Consider the following 24,143-nt stretch of genomic DNA (forward strand, 5'->3'; position numbering starts at 1 on the left):
TTGCTTGCCTATACACTCCTGTCACCATTGTCGGACCACCTCCTAGTAACTGTGTGACGCGCATTGACCCACGTGTCATCCAGGTATGTCTCACAGGTAGCGATGCCGCCATGACACAATCCCGTGCCGTTCCATCATCATGTGTGTGATACCTCTGGTCTTGCCACACTGGAATCCCATGGAACGCAACATTTTCCAAGAGCTAGTTTTGCTCATGTCTGGAAAATCGTCGATGCTTTCTATGCAGCGAGCACAAACTTTGTCCAGTGTTGGGTGCTCCTTCGCAGCATAGAATCCGTAAATTACTTCTTATACAGTCCAAAGCAAATCCGTCAGGGTTGAGTGGTTTTATGGCACGAGTCTCACATTGGGGATTGTCACTATCGTTACCTTCATCACTGGAGACAGACAAGGCCAACGCAGCACGCTGATTTTCGCCGTCAGCATCCCTGGTACATCTGTTCTTGGTGGAAATGCTGACGCCACACGCAACAGCAGCATGACGAATGGAATACTTGGGACCAATTCGATGCCCAGCCATTGTTCTCCTCGTCTTCGCAAAAATTGTAAAACAGACACCACCATGTAGATTCTACCATGGCCCGTTCGCGCTTTGTTATAATTATGTTGCATGTCGAGAGAACAAGTTGCCACGAACGAAAAGACACTCGAGAAAAAGCAAAATAGGGCCACAGTCAGTCAGCAACAAAATGATTCCTCCAGCCACGAGGAGCTCGAAGGACACTCTGAATCTGAAAATGGCGAAATGCCACGAGTCACACCTGGTTTTCGAATTTCGCGCGCAGATTTTCGTGACGCAACTCGCATGACATTTTCTCAAAAGTGGCCTTGAGTACGTTCTCAAGGATTTCAGAGTCTATTATAAAAAAACGCACTGTACCTGTGGATGCAGCTGGGGACGCTGGCCAAAGCCAAAGCGGCAAAGGTGGGCTTCGGTGTAGATCTAAGTGTTGTATGGTAACTTGATCAGCGCCGACGCCGGCTGTGATCCTGTGCCCTCCCGACCTCGTGCTACTGGTGCGTTCGGGTCCCGTCAATCGCGATTTAGGTGGATCAGTTCACATTTGGGAGGACAATGCGCCAGTTCTAATTTCTTACTTTTACGACGGGGCTGCACCAGTAGAGGTTTTTCAGAACCGCTCACAGAGCGGTTTTTATATGGGTAATTTCAGTTCTTTTTCTGTTCCCTCCCCCACCCTAGCCCAGCTCCGAAGATAAACATGGTGAGCACGCGCGCGATGCACTGTATGTAGCCATGCAACTACAGTAGCACACTGATACATTCCAGCCCTCCCCACCTCGCTACCCCGCACACAGACACCTTGTGACAAACACGCACATGCACATGGCACACACACACATGGGCACGCACACACATACATACACACACACGACCCAAACAGGAAATTCTTGATGAACATTGTATAATGCCATGCAAAGCAGTGGCCACCATACTTCAGGAAGTCAGTTGTGAAACAAAAATAATTCAACTACATGTACAATGTGTAGGTAAGCTAGCGGCCAAAGCACAATATTGCAAACCGTGATGATATTTGCCTAAGGATTGCAGTTTGCAGACCACACCATGGAAGCAGTGAATACAGAATTATTGTAATGTCATACAAAGACAAGCAAAGAAGTGGCCACCATACACCAGAAACTTGCAGAAAGTCACATATCCAACAGATAGAGAAGTGAACAGCGTCTAGTACAGCCCACACAAAACCAAGCTGACCTGATACTCGTCCGAAGATCGTAAGTGGCAGATCCTTTTCAACGATAGCATGCAGGTGTACGTTACACGCATGGACAAAATCTGACCGTGTCACCGGCATACATTGTCATCACATGCATACCCCACAGGTTACACACATGCACAGTAGAAGCACAATAAAAGCAATGGAAAAATATGAAGGGGTTGCTGAAGCATCTTCACACTTCAATTTCAGACTTCGATGTGGTCGTCACGGGGTGATATACCTGCAAGATACAAGTGATACAGAAAGAAAGCATAAGGTCGTGAGGTAGGCTATGAGACACCACAAATGGGTCACCTACATGTATGTTCAGGGCTGGTGTACACACACACGCAGAATTATCATAATCGAGAATTTCCCAAAATACAGAAGAGCAATGAAATCCATTTGCATGCACAGGAGCAATTTTGCAGTATGATGAGCAGCTCGGGAATACACCTGTTGGCAATGGATTACATTCCCATTGGAATTCCCATTCACGTGGGATTCACAGAAGCAATTTGGCAGTGTGCTGCGCAATGCGACACGACCTGCGATTCTGCGTGCGATGCAAACTCGCACAAAATACCATTCACAGAATCAGGACAAGACGTCAGCGATGCAACAGCGCCTTGCTGACGTGCCTCAAGTCAAAGCTCAATGAGAATGCGTTTGTCGGTTACAACTGGTACAAATGTGCAAGCAATTTCTGAAAATGCTCCTGTGAATCCTGCTTTAAGGAATGTCCCTCCTCCGCTCCCCCCCCCCCCCCTCCACACCTTCAGGGAACTTGACAAGGAAGGGTGGTCTTCGCGGTTCCCAACATCTATTTGCAGTTTCTGGTCTCCACTGTGTCTTTTCAATGGGGATTTGTACGTACCATAAAAGCAAGCCTAAAAAATGAACAGCACATTTGCCGTTCCCCCACTGGGGAGGATGCGTTCCACAGCTATCCTGACAAGATATTCCGAGAAGCGGTGCTGAGTGCAATGCATTGTGAAACTGAAAAAGCTGACCAAGCCGCGGCATATAACGTCTAAACTTCAATTGTAGTTCGCCAGCTGACTACTTTCAAACTCCATAAAGGTTGGAGTACAGCTGGCTTAGAAGTTGACAACAACGGCGCACGCACATAAGCAATGGCCACCTTACCTGTACTGTAGCAGTACTTCCGAGTTCCCGTATGGGAGTTCCCTCACTGTGTGTGCAATAGCAGCCTCATCGGACCAGTTCAATGCGACGCGGACAGTCCGACACTGAGGAGGACATTGAAGAAGTCAGAGACAGGAAGAATGGTTGATTTACAATTCAACTAGCAAGGCTGCACACCCACGAAGTTCCACTCACCATTGTGCCGTCCTTCTTGGAATGCAGAAATAACGCTTCCTCTCGAGAACGCAGCCTGTGACAGAGAAAAAGGAAGGAGCATCGCCATCGGCATTGGTCCTCTGCTATCACCGATTGCCGAGTTGCACAGTTCACTCTAACAAGACTGAGGATGTTCAAGAACTCCCCATCCATACCATTATTGGAGTAAGAGGAAAGGTCAGATTGCCTAGTTCCTAGGGCCTAGCATTCCTGGATGCCAGGATGTGCTGCCCCCCCCCCTCCCTTCTACTGTCTGGAAAGGGCAACATATGTGACAGCGTTCACCAGTACAGTCGGAGGAGAACATGGGAGAAGGCAAAAAAGGGCAACACACATGAATCCCTTATAAACAAGCAGTGGCAACTCTAGCACCAGCAATGTTGGACTTACATCCCAGCCATTGCCGCCGGATTCAGCGGCTTCTTCTTCTTCGTCTCCCATCTTGGAAGCACTCCTTCCCGTAAGTTCAGTCCTGGGATCGGGAGTACAGTCGGAGGAGGACGTCGGAAAAGGCAAAAAGGCAACACACATGATTCCCTTATAAGCAAGCAGTGGCAACTCTGGCACCAGCAATGTTGGACTTACATCCCAGCCATTGCCGCCGGATTCCCACGCTTCCTCTTCGTCGTCTTCCAGTTCCCAGGTTCCATCTTGCAAATACTCCTTCCCGTAAGTAAGTGCAGTCCTGGCCTGGGTGGATGCGCAGTACATTGACGATGGCGGAGATGGAGCAGGTCAGGGAGCCCTATAGGGGTCCCGAGAGCAGATTGTGGCCAAATTCGGGACGATGCCGGACGCCAGTCAGTATGAAGTAGCGAATTGCGGACCGCCACGTAGATTGGGGTCGCGGGGTCATAATCCATGGGCACTACTCGTACGTTGCTCCAAAAAAGGGCACTGCACTGTTCCACAGTTGCTGTTAGCGGTCGCCAAAGGCACTTGGTAGGCAGGTAATTGGGTCACGTGTCAACAAAGTGTCAACAACGTGTCAACAACGTGTCGACCACGTGTCTTCAGCGGTACACTAATTTTGGTGTCCCCAAACTGAAAACATCGAGCACCAGTATGGAAAGGCTTTAGACAGAAAGCCTTTCCAATTATAATGCTCCTTCTCGTGCTTGATGTAGATCTACATCAGGGAGTCGTACCAAAACGGTTTCAACTTTGGGTACGACTCCCTGATGTATATGAGGTGGCCCGGTTTGAGGGGGCATGAGGATTGAAACCCTCACGTCCATGAAGGTGCGCTCAAACCGGCCACCCCAGATGCTACTTTCCGCAACGTCGAGACGAGCCTGTTCCGAGTCTGCATGGTCTGGTGCGATACCGGAATTGCTATGAATTGTAGCTTCAATACAAGCGTCTTTAATAATTATAGCTCCGTTTTGCCAGCAAATTCTCTTGTCAAATTCTTCGATATTTTGCATGCTAGCAAAATCGGGCAATGTCATTATCAATCATGCATGCTGTCAAGAGAGAGAGGGTTATTGGACTCTTGACCTTGTCAAAGTCTTGTCGTCTTGATATAGGTTATAGCAAGAGTAGATAAACAAGAGTGTGCAACTCCGGATCTCTCCTGCACAATCTGCAGATACCCCCGCCCACGGCGGAATTTTTTGTTGACGTCACCTTTTTTCAGAGAAACGCGGACTTTGCCGCAGAGCAGTGTGAGAGCACGTGCTGGGCACAGACATGTAGTGTTTAAAGCCCGGCCAAGTGCACGAGGGAAACCTCTCCAAAAGGCTCGCAGCGCGTGCGTCGTCGAAAAGATTACGTCAACAAAAAATTCCGCCGTGGGCCAACCCATCCGCGAGTTGCACACTCTTGTTTATCTACTCTTGGTTATAGCAAGAGTCCATAATGGACTCTTGGTTATAGCCTAGGGCCGGTTTGATGATCACGGTATTATTTCGTACTTCCTTCTTTCGATGTGTCAACAACCAGGGAGTCGGTATTTTACGACTCCCTGATAACAACTGTCAGACCAGGGAGTCGTATTTTACGACTCCCTGTGTCAGACTCGCGACGTAGAATCTACTCGTCGATATGCGATCAGATCATCTGAACATGACGTGATCATGGTGATCGTGATGCATGCAATTGGCGCGATCGTTCAAACACAAGTAAAACTCTCGAGTAAAAAATGAAAAAGAACACAAACAATCTTGCATGTGTGTGGTGTGGCGTTGTGGCACGACAAGCAGCGAAGTCCCCGTCTGTTGCTCTTCCATTGATCCGGGCAAGAGTTGTGTAGCCAAGCAATTTTGGCTGCTCAGATAAACCGAAGGAGACCTTTGTCGTGAGGAGCTGTTCGTTTCGCGTATATACCCCACTAGTAGGACAGAGTCTTGTCTCGAGTGCGAACCATGTCTCAAGACTTTGCTGTGATTTTGTCGGAATGGCTGGAAAAGGAGATGGAATACGGAGGTCCTGTTACCTCTGACATGTTGTCCAGGTAACTAGTCTTATCGCATCATAATTATATCAATTTGGGAGCAAGACACATAGCGCTAGATATTGTTGTCGTGTGGATTCATTCAACAGAATGGCTCATGGTCGAGCGTCAGGAATGTTTCGTCATCTGGTGAAGAAAGTCCACTCGAAGCGGTAAGAGTTTCTAAAACTGAGCTTTTCGACATGTCCTGGCTTTTCAAGGAAATTTTATACCACACTGCGATAATGAAGTACTTAGCTCAAAAGACTAAATGGATTAAAGCAGCAACATGATTCAGTGTGTCATGTCAGACATGTAAAATACCGATCCCATGGCAACAGCATACATGTATCCCTTCGTTATGCTGCAATACCCTAATTAGGCTATCAACCATTATACCATGGCACGGCATGGAGTGCCTGTTTTCAGCCAATCAGCGCTCGTCTAGCCATGGTTATATTGACCAGTATAAATCCCGGTGCACGGTTCGTACGCTATGGCACTGCCACCGTACAACGTCACTTTCAAAGGCAGAGACCTTGTACAGTTGCAGTACTCCAGCGCACGGACTATTCACAGTAGACACAACAGACAACACATGCATGTGTACACTCCACACAGAACGGCATTACTGACGAGGAACAGTACACAATGGAAAAGAAGAATGACTTGTCTATTCTTTATGGTGAATCTGAGGACAAGAACGTCGAATCATCACATGCACAGAGTATCCAGAATGGATCAACGATGTACTTCGAAGAGTTAAAGATCATCAACAGACTGTCTCCTTCGTAACTAACTAGGTGATACAAAGTTAAGTCTACTTCAAATCCACCTACACTGATTGGAAAATGCTAGAATGGAATGAATTTAAGAAAAGGTGATGCGGAATTTGCAAAAAATGCATCTACATGTAAGCTAAATTGATTTCAAGATGCCGCATGTGAAAATCAGCATTGTATCACAATTATAGTAAGTTGTGTAACACTTACTCCCAAAGTGTCTCAGGTCTAACTAGTCGCAGTAGTTTGGTTCAACGACAGCTCCAGCACTCCAGCGATTCGGTTGACTTCCACACCGCTCATGGGGCGATATGCTACAATATACACAGGAACTGAAGGAAATCTTATGCAAAACATCCACAGAGAAATCTCCTGATCTTGCTCGACCATTCTTTCATTTGACAACTGATAACCATCAGAACATGTTTATGGACTGCATGATCTCCTGCTCACCAAATAGGGTACGTTCTGGAAATGCGTAAGGGTACCTGGCATAAGTAGAATATGACCGTCGTAGTTGGGTTATACCGTACCCTCATATAAATCCCTCCTGCTATCGCAGTCATGATTTATATTCAGCCGGTAAAACTCTCTCACTCGGGTTATATCCTCTACATACAGTCAACTTCGCTAATAACGACTGCGGATATAACGACAATTCGCGAATAACGACAGAATTCCCATGCCCAGAACAAAGTCCATTCTACCTGTATACATATAATGAGACTTCGGGTATAACGACACTTCGCGAATAAGGACACTTTCTGATGCCCGGCCGAGTGTCCTTGTACGCAAAGTTGACTATATCTGTCCCTCCAGGAACTTGCGATTCCGCGGCCGCGTTGTTTTCCGCGATTTGAACAAAAGTCCGTGATATCCGCGATATTTGAAAAATCATCCGCGTTATTGTAGAAAACTGTCCTTGATACTTGAAAAGCACCGCGATATTTCGAAAAGCAACCGCGATATTCGAGTCTTTCTTCGATGTTGTTTAGTTCTTGAAGCTCATCAGTAGTTTACTTGTGAGATCGACACCAGAATGGAGAAGTTTCTGGGCAAATCAGCGGCTGACAAGTCACAAAATAAGGCTCGCGTCGAGTGTTGTCCGAGGATGGAGGAAAGCTGTCTTGCAAGCTCCTGTCAGGCAGGTGTGTGGAGTTGAACACAGTCAGCGCAGCACACGTTCTGTTTTGTCATGCATGATTTATGCTGTACGGCTCGTACATCGCACACCACTACAGTACAAGTACACCAAATCGGCCGCAATTTCCGCAATTTTACCACAATAATCCCGCAATATTTGACAAAATCCGCATTATTCCCCGCAATTTATGGCGTTTTACCTCGCAACTTTTTCCGCAATATTTCCGAAATGTCTCCGCAAGTTTCTGGAGGGACAGCTATATAGTTGATCTAATGTGCAATCCATGTATACATGTACCTGTAGACAGGTCATTTGGATGAACTTCTCGCGTGATTCACCGAGGCTTTTTACGATGCGATCTGCGACTACGGCTTGCGATGCGAACTCGCGAAATGCCATTCATAGAAGAAGTCAGCGAGGCGACGTCGCCTTGCTGATCTGGCGCGAAGTTCAATGCAGTTGAGGGCGTCACCATAGTATTCGCATGGCTTGGTACAACTTTTACAAATCTACAAGCAACTCTTGAACCTTTGTACAACTTTGCTGCTGAAACGGTCAAAATCGTACGCTGCATCGCTTGTCGCATCGCGAACGATCAGTGAAGCTCAACTTCTGCGATGGCCCAGTTGCGACAGTTGCATTAGCTGCGATACGGATGCGATCATTTGGGGATTTCCCGTTTTCTTGGCTATCGCGCATCGCAAAGATGCTTCTGTGAATCCTGCTTACAGTCAACTTTGCGAATAACGACACTCGGTGGGGCATCAGAAAATTGTCCTTATTCGCGAAGTGTCCTTATACCCGAAGTCCCATTTGAATGTATGTGAACCCATACTTGTGTAGTATGACATGCATATCAAAATGAAGCTCTTTTCATGCTCTATGTCAATGTGTACTTTATTTTCATATTGCAATTGCAAGGAACCATAAAGTCAGTATGCAAGGGAAATAAATTGAAGAATAAGCCTTTTGGAGCCATCTACAGGGACATGTACATGTATGATGATTACTGTACAATCATGTACAACTACATGTACATGTAGCTGTGCTGAGTGCTCCAACTATTTTGAAGCAAAAAAAGAAAAGAAAATAAGCCCCCCCCCCCCCCTTGGCTACATTTTCTTGCATGTATGCCATTATCCATCACCATGGATTCTGGTACTTCTGCATGACAGGTACTTGAATAGCTGTCAAAAGCCCAGAAAGTCGTTACTCAAGCAGTGAATTTGACCTCGGGGCACTACAATCATGTCGCTATTTGCGAATTGTCGTTACTCAGATAGTCGTTATATACAGTTAGATGGGACTTTGCTCTGGGCATGGAAACTCTGTCGTTACTCGCGAATTGTCGTTATATCCGCAGTCGTTATTCGCGAAGTTGACTGTAATTGTTATGCTCTGTATCTTCCTTTGCAGGACGGTGGAGACAGTCTTGGGAAATCTTTCTCTGTATCCTCCTTGTTTGCTGCCATCACTCAGCTGGTTGTAGTAAATTTGAAGTCCCCTCGCAAGCTGTACATGACTTTCTTATTGGGTGTTTTGGTTGCACTTCAAGATGCATTCCTGTAGCCCAGTATTCTTGTAGCAAGTACCAAGCACACACAGCTATCGGCACTATGAACTAGTGTTGAAACGAGCATATCTGTAACAAACAAGCGACCAGTTCGAGTTTCACTGATGTGGCAAAGATGATTTTTATTTTATTTATTCAGGTTGACAAATGCCTCGAATTTTCAACCCTCGCACTGGGGTTGCTGCTGCTTTTGACTGGCTTCACTTCGGACGGGTATTGTCGAGATGTCTTTTCAGCGCCTTCGCTGAGCAGCCGTTGTAAGAATAGACTGTTTTGGAAAGATTGCAAGTAGCCTTGTTCTTTGTTGCATTGCGGGGAAAAGGAAAAAATTCCACACGACTAAGCGTGACTTTCGCTTGAACGGAGAGTTCACTAGGTGCACTGACTGTACTGTAATGTGTATGTCGTACCGTATACGGTGCTCGTCAGTGTAAATGACCTTGCCATGCAGCCGAGCCGAGTTTCTGGCGAGCGAGCTAACGAGCACCCGGTGAGATCCTTCCAACACTAGTATGACTATGAGCAGTTGTTTACCTTGACTTCTTGTTTTACAAATTTCTGAAGTCACTCTAACACCAAGCAGGCTAGACCATCTAGCCTTCATCTCTGTCCCCCGCCACCATCTACAATGTCTACGAGTGAGAGGCAGAAACTGTTAAGCAAGCGTGAGCGACTACAGCAGCAAGTGCAACACCTGAAGTCCACTAAGAAACAACTTGCCCTCGACCTGTCCCTGCTTAGGAACACACTCACAGAAAAAGGTGAGAGAACTGAAACAGCCGAGTACTACTGATATGCGATGTCCTTGGACTACGACATAGCTCAAATTGGTGAACCGTACGTAATTTGTATTAAATCAGACGAAAATGTGGTACATGTAAATGCACGATAGCAAATGTGTGTGTTTGTTGCTGCTCATCTGTATGTGCTTAGAATCTGAAGTGGCAGCTCACCGAAGTCGCATCAGTGAGTGTCGACACCAGACTTGTGTTTTGGAGCAGCAATCTCTCTCGGCCGGTCAACAGCTGCACACTTTGAATGAGATGTGCTCCCAAATCAGGACAATTATCACCAACCAACAGTAGGTTGTGATATACCCGTGTATTGCACGGTGTTCTATGGTGTTTGCTGTTTATTTGCCCCAACCGATGTTCCAACGGTTGGTGAGGGATCTGGATAAATGAGGTACCAGATAAGGAAGGTCCGACTGTACTGGTACTTTGAAGTACAGTATAACTCCCCTAATCCGGACGCCCCCTAATCTGGGCACCTTTCTGGCCCATCTAGAGTCACAAAAATGGAGCTTTTCAACGAAAAACGGCCCCCAAAACTATTGATTGGCATAAAAAAAAATGTTTGCTTGCTTGCACTAAGACTTAGTAAGTATGTATGTTCTGAGTTATGGGCAATTCCTAGCTACGGGAAGTGCCTGGTCCCAACCTGCCCGGATTGGGGGAGTTTTACTGTATGATGTGGTTCCTTACTGGACATCTGTACAGTATACAGTATACATGTATGTGTACATGAAGGCAGCTTGGGCTCTTTTACTGTTCTTATTCAGGGAGAAGCAGAAAGCTGGAAGCAGTACTCAATATAGTACAAGTGGTGCAGACGGTGTACTGGAATCTATTCCCCTGGTAAGGTTTGTCCTACTTCCAGTATTATTTCAAAACAATCTTTCCAGTTTGAGAAGAAAGACCTGCGTAGATCTACCCGGTACATGTATTTATAAGTACATAAAACACGCTTCTGATGTTTGCTTTATTGTGAGGGAAGCTAGAAAAAATATTTATTCTTCACTTGGCTTTTATCGTTTTGTTTATGGCTCCCACCGCTTAGGAGCTGCATCTGCGCCTTGATCCTAGAGGGTGGTGGCGTTCCTACGGATGCGGAAAACTCGGCTTCCAGCCGAGTCTCACGCGAACCGTGAATTTTCTTAATTTTTTTAATGGCATTGAGAAAAGGAAACGGTGCACCAGCTTCTCCAATCTCGTTCAGTACTGCCGGGCACCGAATGACGGAGCACCGAAGAACGACCAGGCTGGAATTTCATTAAGCACAGCATACCAATGTATACCCGGTGACTCAACTGCACATAGACTGTAATACATGAAAAATAAGAATGGTCTAGGCTAGGAGGCTGCCCCCCCCCCCCCCCCCCCCCCCCGTTCTTCGGCGACCGACAGTACTGTACTGTCACCTAGACACTGACATTGACTCGACAGTTCCGAGTCCTTGATTTTCACCAGTCTCCACTTATGGTGGCAGTGCAGATAGTGTGTGTGCAGTTACCATGGTTGCGGTTTGTTGAGAAAAACAGACACGGGGTGGGCTGTATTGCCGCTTTGGGTACTCAAGAGCATGAATTATGAGGTTGCAGTTGAGTGAATCGTTCTTTCTAGTAAGTGAGTATGACAGATCAGAACATAGATACATGCTAACTTATAGTCGGAGTTGAAAACAAGATGCATGATGAAGGTTATGGACTGGTATGCTGAAACACGTGGATGCTCCTTTTGTTGGCCCTATCGTGTAACATGCAGCAAGAAACACGCACTGCTGTTCAAGAGACAAAGGAGTTCCTTTTTCGCTATTACCAGGGGCAGTCATCAGAAAGGTCAGTGCTGGCTTTACCTGTGAGTACGTTATGAGCACGTACCACATTGAGCTATGTCGTAGCAGTACATGTGCATGGTCGGTGGCGTGAGGGTGCCCTGCGATCATGAAATGCATCATACGGCTAGGGGCTTGTACTTTTGGGAGATTGGACTTGTCTGCGATGTGCTCGAAAAGTTGGCAAAACAAGCATGATAATTGTCATGCACATGTACATACTGCATATTTGCTCAGAGTACACTTACAAGAAGGTCATTGGAAGTAGTATTGTCGTATGTGCTTGCTTGTTACCTGATTGCGACCAGGAGTCACTTGGATATGGACAAACATTCCGTCTGGTCCAAAGTTGAGGTGAGCCACAGAGTGCAGCTTGATTGTACGCTCAATGTGTGGTGATAATCATCATCCAGGCTTGCAACCGTTATATTGACAACTGTAAATGACCCAAATTTGACTTTTCCCGCTGCAGCCCTCACCCACTAGCTTCTTAGGAATAGGCTATTGTTCCGGGGTGTTCTCATGTACAGCTGCTGTTCACCGGCATCGGTATCGCTGCACATCAGCAGACTTTGCAGCAGACTGTGCTTCTGTGTGGGTATGTGTTTGCCGGGTGCGAGTCCAAATCACAATGGCAACACTGTTGACCTTTGGCTTTGGATGAAGCAGGCCTACGCCCGTCAACATCTACCCTGTCAACTGGCGAGAATCTTTCTTCGTCTTTTGCTGTGCATTCAAATCCTGCAAACACCGATCACTGACACAGTGTGTACTAGTACTTATCCTAATTAATTTTGAGGCAATCAGAAAACTGTGGATACTTATGCGACAGGGGATCTTTTTCCACGATCACTGTCCTGGCGTATCTCGCATGAAACATATTTAAAAGAAATATGTGTGTGTTTGCAGTCTCTCTGGAACAAGTATCCGCCAGCAACTATCATCTCCTCGCTACAATCGCTTGCCGATGAGCATGCACAGCTCACCACCCAGCAGACTAGTAACATTGATCTGAAGGCGGACTCTGACAAGCTCAGGTCAGTGTTAGGCCGCCGCCTTTAGTCTACATATCACAGTCACGCTGGCTAACGTAAGAGCAATGCTCTGCGACCTTGATGACACCTCCTCATACTTGCTCAGGCATATGTTCCTACTTTGTCTTTTTAATAGTTTTTCATTCTGGAGTTTCTATGGACCCACACTGCTATTGCTAGCATCAAGAGTACCTACCCCCCCCAAGAGTGTGCAACTCCCGCATAGCCTGCTGTCCCGACAGAATTTTCAATTGACGTCATTTTTATGATGCAATGCTCCTTGCACCAGTGATTTATGACATCTGCACAGGACGTCAACGCATCACACATTCCTTGAACTAGTTTGTGCAGGATCAAGTAGGGCGTTGTCCACCACAGGTTCAGGATACGTCTGATACAAATATGTGTACAGTGTGCATTGCATCCTAAAAGTGACGTCAACTTGAAATTCTGTCGGGACAGCACCCATCGTCGAGTTGCACACTCTTGGGGGTTATGTACAGTAAAACCTGTGACTACCGACCGCCCCTTGGTGCCAGCAAAAGCGGTCGTTAGTAGCAGGTGGTCTTTAGTTAGAGGTTTGCACCGCGTGACCATATATGGATCCCATTATATGATATGTATGTCAAAATGCAGCTAATACAATTCCCCAGGACTTGCGCAATGTCATTCTTATTTCAGGTCAAACAACACTTGGAGAGAAAGACGGAGAGATAGATAGAGACAGAGAGAGAGAGAGAGAGAAGATTAATTTTTTGCAGACTTCATATTCAGCTGCTACTTCTGAAGCCAGGAGTCAAACGTTCCCTGGCGAAGTTTCGTTTTGCGCTGGGCTTCAAATTTGTTCATGCGATCAATCGTACCGACTGTCCTTGTTGTGACTCCTCGATTGCTTGAACGCGATCCTTCAGCATCAGGACCTTGTGGTGCTGCTTTGTTTCTGGATTCCTTGGTGCCATCGTCCGAGTAGTAACATCGATCAGAGAGCGCTTTCGATGCGCTCTCCAAGACGTTTCCTATCATGTTTATTCTTGACAGCGCTTGAAATTTTGACAGGTGTAGTGCAGTCCACGCCGACTCCACGGTCAAAATTACCTGCGTTCATTTGTTCAGCTGTAGTATCGAAAGATTCCTTTCAGGACCATGGAAAATCAGCAAAATTTCAAGAAGGAGCTTCGAGCAACATTTGATTTCCCACATCGCGGTCGCTAGTTACGGGTCAAACATCGTCTTTGGGACAAGAAAAGGCGGTCGCTGGTCGCGTTCAGCAGGTAGTCGCTAGTCACAGTGCATTTTGAATGTGAGATCTTCCGTGCCTGGCGAAGTGGTCGGTAGTACCAGGCTGGTCGCTAGTCACGGTGGTCTTTACAGTCCATTTCAAAACTATAGACGCGTACCTAGGCAAAAACCGTTATGCCAGCATCTATACCACATAAAATCTGTGATCACTTTGTGCATAAATTTTTCCAAATTGGGCGTCTGTTATCCAATCCTTTAGAAACTATATGAGAGTAATTGTGGAGCGATCCTGAGCAATATTCCGAAAACTATTCTCAAAAAGTTCCAGCCAAATTTGAAATATTTCAAAAACCCTACGCGTCTATAGTTTTGAAATGCACTGTAGTTACAGGTTTTACTGTACTCTTGCTACCGTAGGATCAGGACAAGGAAACGACAAACTTTTAGAACTCTTCAATCTCTCAATCCTACTGTTAAGCAACGGTGGGGCGTTGCAGTGTTCAATGGCACCTTTTGTGCTTTTGCTAATATTGGAAGTTTTCATTGGTGTGTTTGTCCTTCCTCAGACTGCAAGGTAGCTCTACATCATCTCCAACGATTGCCAACTCACTGCAGAATTTAATTCAGGTACAGTACCGCAACTTGTACCGCAATTGTCCATATTTTTAGTAGAATATTTTCACGGGAATTACTTCAGAAGTACAACTTTGTCTGCACGACTGCAGACTACAGTACAGATGTAGCATAAATAGTAAATACCCCGCAGAATTAAAAGTTTTCTTGAAACCAATTTTGGTACGTGTGACTTGATACATGTGCTCGTACATTGGGGGACGTGAAGCTCGCGTGTGTGTGGGTGAGTCCGAAGCCTGTCCATGTGCAAACGCTCACTCTGGTGTGCAAGTCATGGGTGGTAAGTTGTTGACATGCAGAGTAGTCCTCTCAGGCTTCCTCTTCCCATGTGGCAAAGTCAGCCAAAGACGTAGTAGAAAACAACATTGGACGATCCACAGACACCGGCTTCAGTGTTGATGTGGGTGTCGAGCGTGTAGAAGTCGTAGTCGGGGCTGTGGCTGCGGGCTGTTGGAGATTTCTCAAAATATCTTGACACTTTTTAGACAATTGCTGTTCTCTGGCCTCAGCTTTCATCTGAGCTGCAACTAGCCTTGTAGTGAGAGCAGCGACTCCAGAGAATTTTGCGTGGCCATCATCGTCCGACATCTCGAAACCGGTTCGACACGAACAAACTACAAACTAATTTAAAATTTCCGGCCCGTGCGCAACACAACGAGGTGGAAACAAAGTCTGTCACTCAGGGCACGAAAAATAGCAACTAAAAACAGGTTTGTTCTACAAGGGACAAGTAGTTCACTGCGCCATGTGATGTCTGCCTTCACACGCACAAACACTCAAGACAATGGGTTGAGGTTGTGGGAGTATAAAATTTGACAGGTGTGAAGAAGACAAGTAAAAGAACAGCCGACAAGATCTAGCCAAGCATGCACTCGGGGGGCGACTAGTCTAAGATGGCGCAGGCTGATTGTGCCGTAACATACAGGCAAAACATAATTATGACATACTATAAGACATGTAAATATAACGAGGAAGTAAATCTAACGTTTTAACGAGTTACAGTGCGTATCGGTTATAGTGTGGTCGTGTAAAAGAATATACTGCCTACAAGAATGAACTCTCCTATTTTCATAATCATAACATTGGTTTCATGTGTATATTTATTCTTACAAGCAATGTTATCCTGTAATAGAATATATCGGTCCTAAGAATGGACTTTGTGTAGCAAAACATGCCAGATTAGTACGAAGTGTATCGCCTGTAGTAATAACATCTGCCCGATACAGTTCTGAACCGACTCGAATTGCATCATAATGCTGCAAGTGCATCTGTTGGGGTCATGTAACTCATGTTGCTCAGCCACATGGTGAACCTATCGCCCAGTATGGGACTACTTTGGAAGTATGAGCAACCGCATACACAGCAGCACTACGTTGCATGTATGATGATCTTCCTGGCTATGCGCACATGCATATGACACGTCACACTATTTTATCGTGTGTAAGAAATATCGGAAATAAGAATAGAAAGTCGTTTTTCAAACACCCACGCTATAACCGATACCTACTGTACTTCGAAGTACATTTCTTCTTTATAATACCGGTAAGTTCTGTTGAGGCTGCACTTGTGTGTTTGTTTGTGTATATGTGTGCGTGTGTATAATATCCATGTGTGTATCAATATAATCATGTGTGTGTGTGCGTGTGCGTGTGCGCGTCTGTGTGATCAGACAAGTCAAGTTGAACATATCAACCAGTTCACCACCACACAGAAGTTGCTGTGTCAAGCACGCGAGCAAGAACAGCACTTACAATCTCTTCTGCAGCAGTATCACGAACGCCAGCAAAGGGCACTCTCCAGTCAGCCTCACTTGCTTGCTACCTCCAGGTAAAAATTTAGTAAAATTAATTTAAACAATCGACGAGGAGACAATAGTCGTAAAATGGCAATAAATAAGATAAATTGTGCACTCATAACAACAGCAAAAATGAAGAAAGTCAAGTTCCATAACGTTTTCTTGTGACTGTCATCAGTGGAACGCCGTCACATAAAAATGTAATAACTAAAACACACACTTATATACATGTAGCTAATATGGTTTCAGGTAGAAATACAGCAGCTAACAAGTACAAAAAGCGAAGTTTGCAAAGTTTGCAAAAAGCGAAGTTTGCAAAGGTGCAAACATTGCACATTGCAAAGGTGCAAACTTCGCTTTTTGTACTTGTTAGCTGCTGTATTTCTACCTGAAACCATATTAGCTACATGGATATAAGTGTGTGTTTTAGTTATTACATTTTTATGTGACGGCGTTCCACTGATGACAGTCACAAGAAAACGTTATGGAACTTGACTTTCTTCATTTTGCTGTTGTTATGAGTGCACAATTTATCTTATTTATTGCCATTTTAAAATTAATTTAGGACGGACTTTGTTAACACACACCTGGCATTGAGTATGAATTTCATGGCACCGATTTCCACCTAAGGGCGCATGCTTCCTGACTCTTTAACTGTGCTGTTTAACTGTGTTCACATGTGCAAATTGTGTGCATGCACTCAGGTCTTCAATTACCTCTGAAGTGGAGAAGGTTGGCTTGCAGGCTGAGCTACAACAGTGGCAGTCAGCATTGCGACAGAACAAGGAGAAATGCCATCGACGACGGCAGGAGCGAGAAGATCTGCTTGCCGTTCATCAGCAGATTTCTAGTTTCACTGCTGACGTGGTACGTCAATTTCTTGCAACTCGCTTGGTAGATCTACCATGTGCAGCTTGAACTTTGCTGTTTGTGTAGTGCATTTGCTCAATGTACAATGGCAGAGTGTCCCTGAGAAATGTCATGTCTGGTATGGAACATTATTGGATGGCTACATTGCAACTTTCTACATTGGGTTTCCTCAATCCAAACACTCTTTCTACATTGTCAAAAAAATGCAGGCCGACGCACACCGGACCTCATCAACTTTCTTGGCTGTGATCAATGTTCTGGCACATCAGGCGAATTAGCTCTGTCTTTCTCTCACCCACACCAGCAGCTTGTACCTGGTGCCTTGTCGATGAGTGGATGGCCATATCTTACTAGGAAGACAGTGCTGATGTGTCTGATGTGCAGGAACATGTATTGCCACCTAGAGAGTATGCGAGACCCTGCGTTTGTTGACTGCCATTTCTCTGAATACTTGTGCAAGTAATTATATTGCTAGCATTTTCCAGTTATGGCTTGAATGCAGCAAGGCTCTGGGATACAACCTTACACATGTTTGTTCTGTGGTTTGCTATGTATGGCAGTTTGAACTTTCTGGTTTACAAGTTATGGAGTGTGTGTGTGTGTGTGTGTGTGTGTGTGCGCGTGCGTGCGTATGTGCGTTTGTGTGCGTGTGTATGTTTCTAGGAGAAGAACCAGACATTGATCAGCGACCTGATCCAGTACAATTCCAGTGCATTCGATCGCTTGAGTGAACAACAAACTAAGGTACTAACGTCACGCACACTAGTACTGGTGTCAACAGCATGGACGCATCATTAATAATGTAGATTACAAGTACATGTACGACACAAGTCTGCCCATTCAGTGATATAACGTACTGTATGTATCGTTGAACCTTTGTAGCTCAGCTGTAGCCTCATCAAAGTTGAGGTTCTACGGTTCTCTGGTGTTGGTGTGAAGCGGTCACGATCAGTCCAGGTGTGTGATATGTACATGTACTACACTGTAGTATCCACCTGAAGAGCAGGCAAAGGGGTTTACCCATGTTGTCGAGGAGGGCATCACTGGGGGGGGGGGGGGGGGGGGGGGAGGACGGGATTGAACAAAGATAAAGTGTATGTTGTGAACTTCCAGGATATTCTCTTGCAACTTATTCAGAAAATGGAACTTACCAATACATCAACGGCCACTCTGAGATATTTCCAGCTGTCCATTTCGGATGATGGGAGACTTTATTGAGTGCTGAATTTGCTGTACTTCAAGTATGTACATTGTAGTCAAAGGAAGATGCACGCTACATGCACTAGTAGGCTTTCTCCCGTTCGTTTTGTGTATGCTGGTCAGATTCGTCAGTATGCTGCCCGGAGCCTGTCATCTCACCATTCCGACTTGACATCTAGCTGTGCAGTGCTACGCGATCAGCTGCTGGAGTCTAGTCGTGCTGTGCTCAAACTTTCTCTCAACCGTCTCCTTGTTGACAACTCTGATCGGTGAGTGTTGCCAAAGAGTGACGTCACATTTCTCGCTGGTATCACTTTCCACCTGGCAAGCCTGCAAGAAAGTGGAATTTTCGTGCATGACATATTTCACTATTAACTAGGGGTGAAACAATTATACCGAACATTCGAATACTCGTTTGGATTTTTCAAATATAATCGTACTCGGAATAAATCAGAGTACTCGCTCATACATGGTACATGCATTTACCACAGAAGTCTGCAGTTTCAGAGCAGCAGTCAGCAGATATTGATGTGCAGACTGTGTGGTGAACATTTGTACACGAGTAGAGAGAGCCCAAATGACCCGCCAACCAATATACCCGAGAAAAGAACTGCCAATCTGTTCAATCAGGGTTGTATCATGTGAGTTTTGAGGCGGTTGGTGTGCGATTTTTAGGATATCTAGAATACTCGAATATTCAATCGGAGAAAATCAGAGTACTCAAACTCGGGATCTCAGTGCCAACTTTCACCCCTACTATTAACCAAGTCAATCTTATTAAATTGAGGAGGAGTGAATTTCCCAAAATGCTCTTCTGCGTTGAGCCTTCTTGCAGGCTTGCCAAGGGGAAGATTTGACATGCTTCTCGTATGCTCCGGATGGCAGTCGACAGGAAGTCATAGTGACCTCCACCAGTTTGGAAGAATCCGACTTCTCTAGCAACCGGCTTTTTGTCGTCCAGTGCTCACTTCACCCGTTTCACCTGCCTTTGTGCTTTTCCTGTGCTCAGCTCTAGCTGGTGTCCTGTGGAGGATCTAAGCATACACAGAATGCTCTGCAGCACAACCTCCGGTGCCAATCGTCACCAGGCTGTATTGCAGCTGCTGCGCTATCCACAGTTCAAGGTAATTACCGGTATTCATGCGTTGTGTATGTTGGATCATGCTTGTCCTGTTGTCTGTCTTACTGGTATGCTACGATGTGTCGCTCTGGGTTTCTAGAGTTCTGCCGTCATTGATGTGCATACCGGTACATGTACTACACTCGCATGTGTGCATACCGGTACATGTACTACACTCGCATGTGTGTATACCGGTACATGTACTACACTCGCATGTGTGTATACCGGTACATGTACTAAACTCGCATGTGTGTATACCGGTACATGTACTACACTCGCATGTGTGTGTGTGGCATGTACATACACAGTGCATGTACAGCAATGTGCTTCTGCTTGCGTGTTTGGCGATAGAATGATTAGAAATGATGTATGAATAACTTGGTGTTTCCCTCCACTGTGTGCTTTGTGCAGTGCTCCGATGGTCTGCTGCAGCATGTTTGTCAGCTGATTGAAAGCAGTGAGTCATTTAGTCACTGTAGTGTCCGCAGATATCCTTCTACTGTAAAAGCCATAGATATAACGAAGTGCTAACTCGAACGAGTTAACGGGGAGAAATCTGTCGTTAAAATAGAAATCGTTCTACAGAAATCGATACATATAATGTCCTATTTAGCGTTGAGAATGAGTGAGAATCGTTACCTCTTTATAAATGCTGTATGCACTGCTCTTTCCATTATTTTCTTCCTATGCAAGTCGCAACTCCTGTTTTGAGTTGTTTTTCTTCTCTCTTTTTCTTTCCCTACTGGTTGCTGTTACACTCACTGATCCTTATGCACAGATATACAGCATTCCCTCACTAGTGGGACCATTGTTATTAGGCTAGGGCCTGTTTTGGACTTCCCACTCTAAATAAAGAATACAAACAACAACAACAAACAAACAAACCTTTGGTACACGTAAACTAGTCAATTTTTGGGAAATCGTTATATATGCGCCTCGTTAGAATAAAGGCTTTTACAGTATTATAATCCAAACCCGTGTCAAGTACCCGGTGGATTGTGCACTGCAACTCTGATCAGACATTTTTATTTTTATTTTATTTTATTTCACCGTCCGATGGCAGAAGCCAATGCAAAGAAGGGGGCGTTAGCCAGCCATGGCAAGACATGACCCCATGAGCAGCAGGAAAGTGTTACTTAGGCTGTGTTTACATGAGGCGTTTCAACCCGGGTTGAGTTCGACCCGGGTCAGATTTCAACCCGCCGTGTACACAAAATGAATGGCGCGTTTACATGACGCATTGCGCTTGACCCGGGTTGAAATTTCGTCCCGGGTTGATTTCAACCCTCCCCCCAAGGGGAGGGTTGAAATCAACCCGGGTCAAGAAAGTTGTACTAACGTACTTCTGTGCGTATCTCGCGCCAGGTTTGAACAGCACTGCATATGCAAATTTCACGCGAACGGATTCACGTGACCATACAGGACTCTAGAAGTGGACTTTTGGCGGCATATCAGTATTTGACCCGGGTCAACTGTCTTCATGTAAACGCTCACCTATTTTGTCTATCGTACAGACTTTCAACCCGGGCTGAACTCAACCCGGGTTGAAATTTCTCATGTAAACACAGCCTTAGTTTTGTAGTACCCGGAGTACTTCTCATCTCAACCAACGTGGTTATGGATCAATACACCCTGGCTCCGGACAATGTGTGCGTACTAAGCAAGAGTACTACAGTATGTCTTATCAGAGTATGTACTAAGCAAGAGTATGTCTTAGGCCATGGTAAAAATTATCTTTGATTCTCAAGTACGCGCGCACCGATTTTTGGTGGCGCACCGACGATTTTTTTTATTTCTATGCATGCCTATGCGTGCATGAAAACGGTCAATGCGAAAGGCATGAATCCGGGAGTAGTAAAATACCGGTATTTTTCTAATCCCTGGCCTGAATAATAAAAGAATTATAAATTAATTTATGAACCTGTGACGTACACATGTGTGACCCTATCTTTGGAAATAAAAAAATTCGTGGGAATTAAAATAAAAAATCGCTCGCTCGCACCGATTTTCACAGGCTCATGACCTGAGAATCAACTTTATTTTTACCATGGCCTTATCAGAGTATGTACTAAGCAAGAGTATGTCTTATCAGAGTATTCACTAAGGGGCCAAGTCCAGACAGATCATACCTCTGCCAACACTTCTACCGATTTCTACCAGCCTCAAACCTGGTAGAGCCGGTAGAGGAAAGTAGAATCTACCGTTTGGGGTAGGGAAAAAATGAACACACATGTAGTTTCTACCCAAGCCTGTAGGTCAAAAATGAACGCCCCCTGGTGGGCTCCATTGTAGTTATGTTCTTATGGGACTTGTAAAGGACACAATCGGGTTCCATTGTCTTTTCACTCTCTTCATCATTATTGTGTTCTGTACCTGCAGTACATTTCTCAAGATACATGGCCTCCACTGTAGCCATCCATTATACCCATACATCCCTCATGACACTCTCAGTTGGCGATCTCTGGATGGATCTATGTGCGAACATGTCTGTATGCATGTGCTTGTTTTGTGTTCAGATGTCAATGCCAGCAGACATCTGACAGTGCTGTCGGCAGCCTGCAAGAAAGCTAGCAGCAAACAACAGCAGCAACTCATGGTTTCAGGTACTGTCTGGAGGTGACTAGGAATCTAGTGTGTGCGGTAGTAGTGGCGCTGGTGGGAGCAGGAGTCGCAAGGTCGCCTGCTTGCCAACACATTTGGAAGATGAGATAATTTTGGCTGTATAATCAAGTGCGCCATACTGTAAACCGTGAAATTATTGCGATGGTCTAATTTCTGCGAAATTCGCGACCGCGTGGAAATCGCGAAATTTAGACAGCGCGAAAAGGAGATCCATGAAAGGTTTAGCAAGAATGCCACAGTACAGGTCAGACCTCGCTATAACGTAATCTCTGGGGGATGGGAGAAATAATAATTATGTTATAGCGAGGTTTATGTTATAGTGAGTTGGGCACGCCAATATGCAATATGTATGTCAAAATGACGCTCTTCACTTACTCAAAATGCCGGCTTTGAGTATCAAAGCCAAGTTAGCCCACGCGGGCACATGCGTAGTGATGGTGTCATGATGCATATCATTAATTATTATTCTGTGCCGAGTATGGTCTGTAATTTGCATTTTGTTTGCACTGCTGCTACTGTTGCCTTTATGTGCGCTGCAGTAGCTAGTCGAATGCAGTTTGGTTGTCTTTTCCTTTGGACAAGAAGTGCTTTCCTTGCCAGGCTGGTAATTTCTCTTTCTTAGAAGGGAATCAGTTGTGTTCGGCTGCGTAGTCAAGCGCTTGCAAATTCACAACTTCGCTGACGCAGCGAAGGATCGCGCTTGGTTGAAATATTTATTTGTTGAGCGGGTAGATCGGGGAGCTCCTCGTCGCAGTCGTGCATGTCCTGGCGTTCATGAGGCCAAGCACGGACTTCTCGTCGCCGAGGACCAGTTGTTTCCGCGTCGACATAGCGCCTGGCGTTGACGCCAACTCAGGACTGGCTGTGATCACCTGCCAATACTCTAGCCAAAGCAGTCGACAAGGAGCGGAGGTGTGTACATCGACAAAGTAGGCTGGTGGTTTTCAACATGTCACTACAACTTTGAGTGAGGGACGATCGTTGATCATCTACATATCAGTTGTGTTTGTCAAACGCTTGTGGCCTTCGATGTGGATCTGACGATTTTATGCTCACGGTGCGTTCGTTACGCACCATCTCTGCCTACACACGGTATTCCACTATCTCAGGGAAAAATCCTGCCCCAGTCGTTCTGGGTATAAAACTATTCCGGCTAGCTGTGCTAGCCTGCACAAGAACCAGTACGCTGCACCAAACTAGGTGCTTATGTTATCTTTTGCTTAGTGGTTCGTGGCACGAGTTGACGTGACGGTTCTGCAGTTCTTTGACCACGTCAGCATCCTCGTCGCCACTGGCGCCGAGAAGGTGGTTCGCTCATCCCGGTGGTGACGGTACTTCGCATAGACGTCGACTGCTTGGAGCAGGTGATGTGGCTACCTGACGAGAAGTTCTCTACTATTCTAGCGGCTTTGAGTGAGTGGTTCATGCGCACTCGCTGCCCACAGCGGGATCGGCTGACCATGATCGGCATCCCGTCCTTTACCGCCGCCCCGGTGGTTCCTCCTGGCAGGTCTTTCATCTGCCGTCTCACCGATTTCAGCTGCCCAGCTCCGTCTCTTCAGTCAGTCTTCACCGTTGCCACAGACGCCCACTTGGACATCCACTGGCGTCGCTTCTTTGCTGCGAACTGGACTGGCCAATACTTTTTCCATGATGTTGAGTGGTCACAATCCCCTGACCTTGAGCTAGTCATGTCTACCAGCTGCCTCTGGTGTTGGCTTTGGCGGTTTCTATCATGGACCATGGTTTGTGGCATTGGGCCGCTGCGATGCAGGCCGCACCTACATTGTATTATGATTACTTACTTCCGCGCACTGGTCACAGCATTAATGACAGTATTCCTGCTGCCCGTTTCAGCCCAAGGTATATACCCATGAACGCCACCGTTCGGCATGTGATTCGTCAATTGTCTGCTCTGCCCTCAGTTCTGGGTGCATGGTCTACTCACACTCGTTATCC

The 24,143-nt window shown here is 45.8% G+C and overlaps 2 protein-coding genes across 4 annotated transcripts in view; one reads left to right on the forward strand and one right to left on the reverse strand.

The window, feature by feature from the left end:
* Positions 1-1,790: 1,790 nt before the first annotated feature.
* Positions 1,791-4,068, reverse strand: LOC135806451 (uncharacterized). Of its 3 annotated transcripts, XR_010551232.1 has the most exons (5): positions 3,711-4,068; positions 3,516-3,597; positions 3,105-3,159; positions 2,910-3,013; positions 1,791-2,001 (listed from the first exon to the last, which is right to left on the reverse strand). XR_010551232.1 is itself a non-coding variant. In XM_065320639.1 (4 exons), exons 1-3 carry the CDS (start codon positions 3,834-3,836, stop codon positions 2,976-2,978), a joined length of 414 nt encoding a protein of 137 aa, XP_065176711.1. In that variant the 5' UTR covers positions 3,837-4,068; the 3' UTR covers positions 1,791-2,001; positions 2,910-2,975. The 3 variants fall into 3 exon arrangements, 2 of the variants coding, with proteins under 2 accessions (XP_065176711.1, XP_065176710.1); XM_065320639.1 differs by having other exon boundaries at positions 3,516-4,068; XM_065320638.1 differs by lacking the exon at positions 3,105-3,159 and having other exon boundaries at positions 3,516-4,068.
* Positions 4,069-5,291: 1,223 nt separating this feature from the next.
* Positions 5,292-24,143, forward strand: part of LOC135806453 (uncharacterized) — a 29,082-nt gene continuing 10,230 nt past the window's right edge. The window contains exons 1-17 of the mRNA XM_065320640.1: positions 5,292-5,580; positions 5,670-5,732; positions 8,902-8,934; positions 9,623-9,819; positions 9,992-10,139; positions 10,620-10,695; positions 11,602-11,675; positions 11,980-12,025; positions 12,581-12,708; positions 14,511-14,571; positions 16,247-16,404; positions 17,077-17,239; positions 17,906-17,986; positions 18,566-18,711; positions 19,452-19,566; positions 19,974-20,019; positions 22,079-22,165. Of these exons, the coding sequence (XP_065176712.1) occupies positions 5,492-5,580; positions 5,670-5,732; positions 8,902-8,934; positions 9,623-9,819; positions 9,992-10,139; positions 10,620-10,695; positions 11,602-11,675; positions 11,980-12,025; positions 12,581-12,708; positions 14,511-14,571; positions 16,247-16,404; positions 17,077-17,239; positions 17,906-17,986; positions 18,566-18,711; positions 19,452-19,566; positions 19,974-20,019; positions 22,079-22,165 (1,711 nt within the window). The 5' untranslated portion in view covers positions 5,292-5,491. The remainder of the gene's footprint in view (positions 5,581-5,669; positions 5,733-8,901; positions 8,935-9,622; positions 9,820-9,991; positions 10,140-10,619; positions 10,696-11,601; positions 11,676-11,979; positions 12,026-12,580; positions 12,709-14,510; positions 14,572-16,246; positions 16,405-17,076; positions 17,240-17,905; positions 17,987-18,565; positions 18,712-19,451; positions 19,567-19,973; positions 20,020-22,078; positions 22,166-24,143) is intronic.

This window comes from Sycon ciliatum, chromosome 1 (genome assembly GCF_964019385.1).
Source record: "Sycon ciliatum chromosome 1, ocSycCili1.1, whole genome shotgun sequence".
In the NCBI taxonomy this organism is placed as follows: Eukaryota; Metazoa; Porifera; class Calcarea; order Leucosolenida; family Sycettidae; genus Sycon; species Sycon ciliatum.

Excerpts from the sequence above, each read along its gene's own strand:
- LOC135806451 (XM_065320638.1), bottom strand. The coding sequence starts at position 3,836 with ATGTACTGCGCATCCACCCAGGCCAGGACTGCACTTACTTACGGGAAG. Across the intron at positions 3,014-3,515 it reads CCGGCGGCAATGGCTGGGAT|TGTCGGACTGTCCGCGTCGC; the intron begins GTAAGTCCAACA and ends TGTCCTCCTCAG.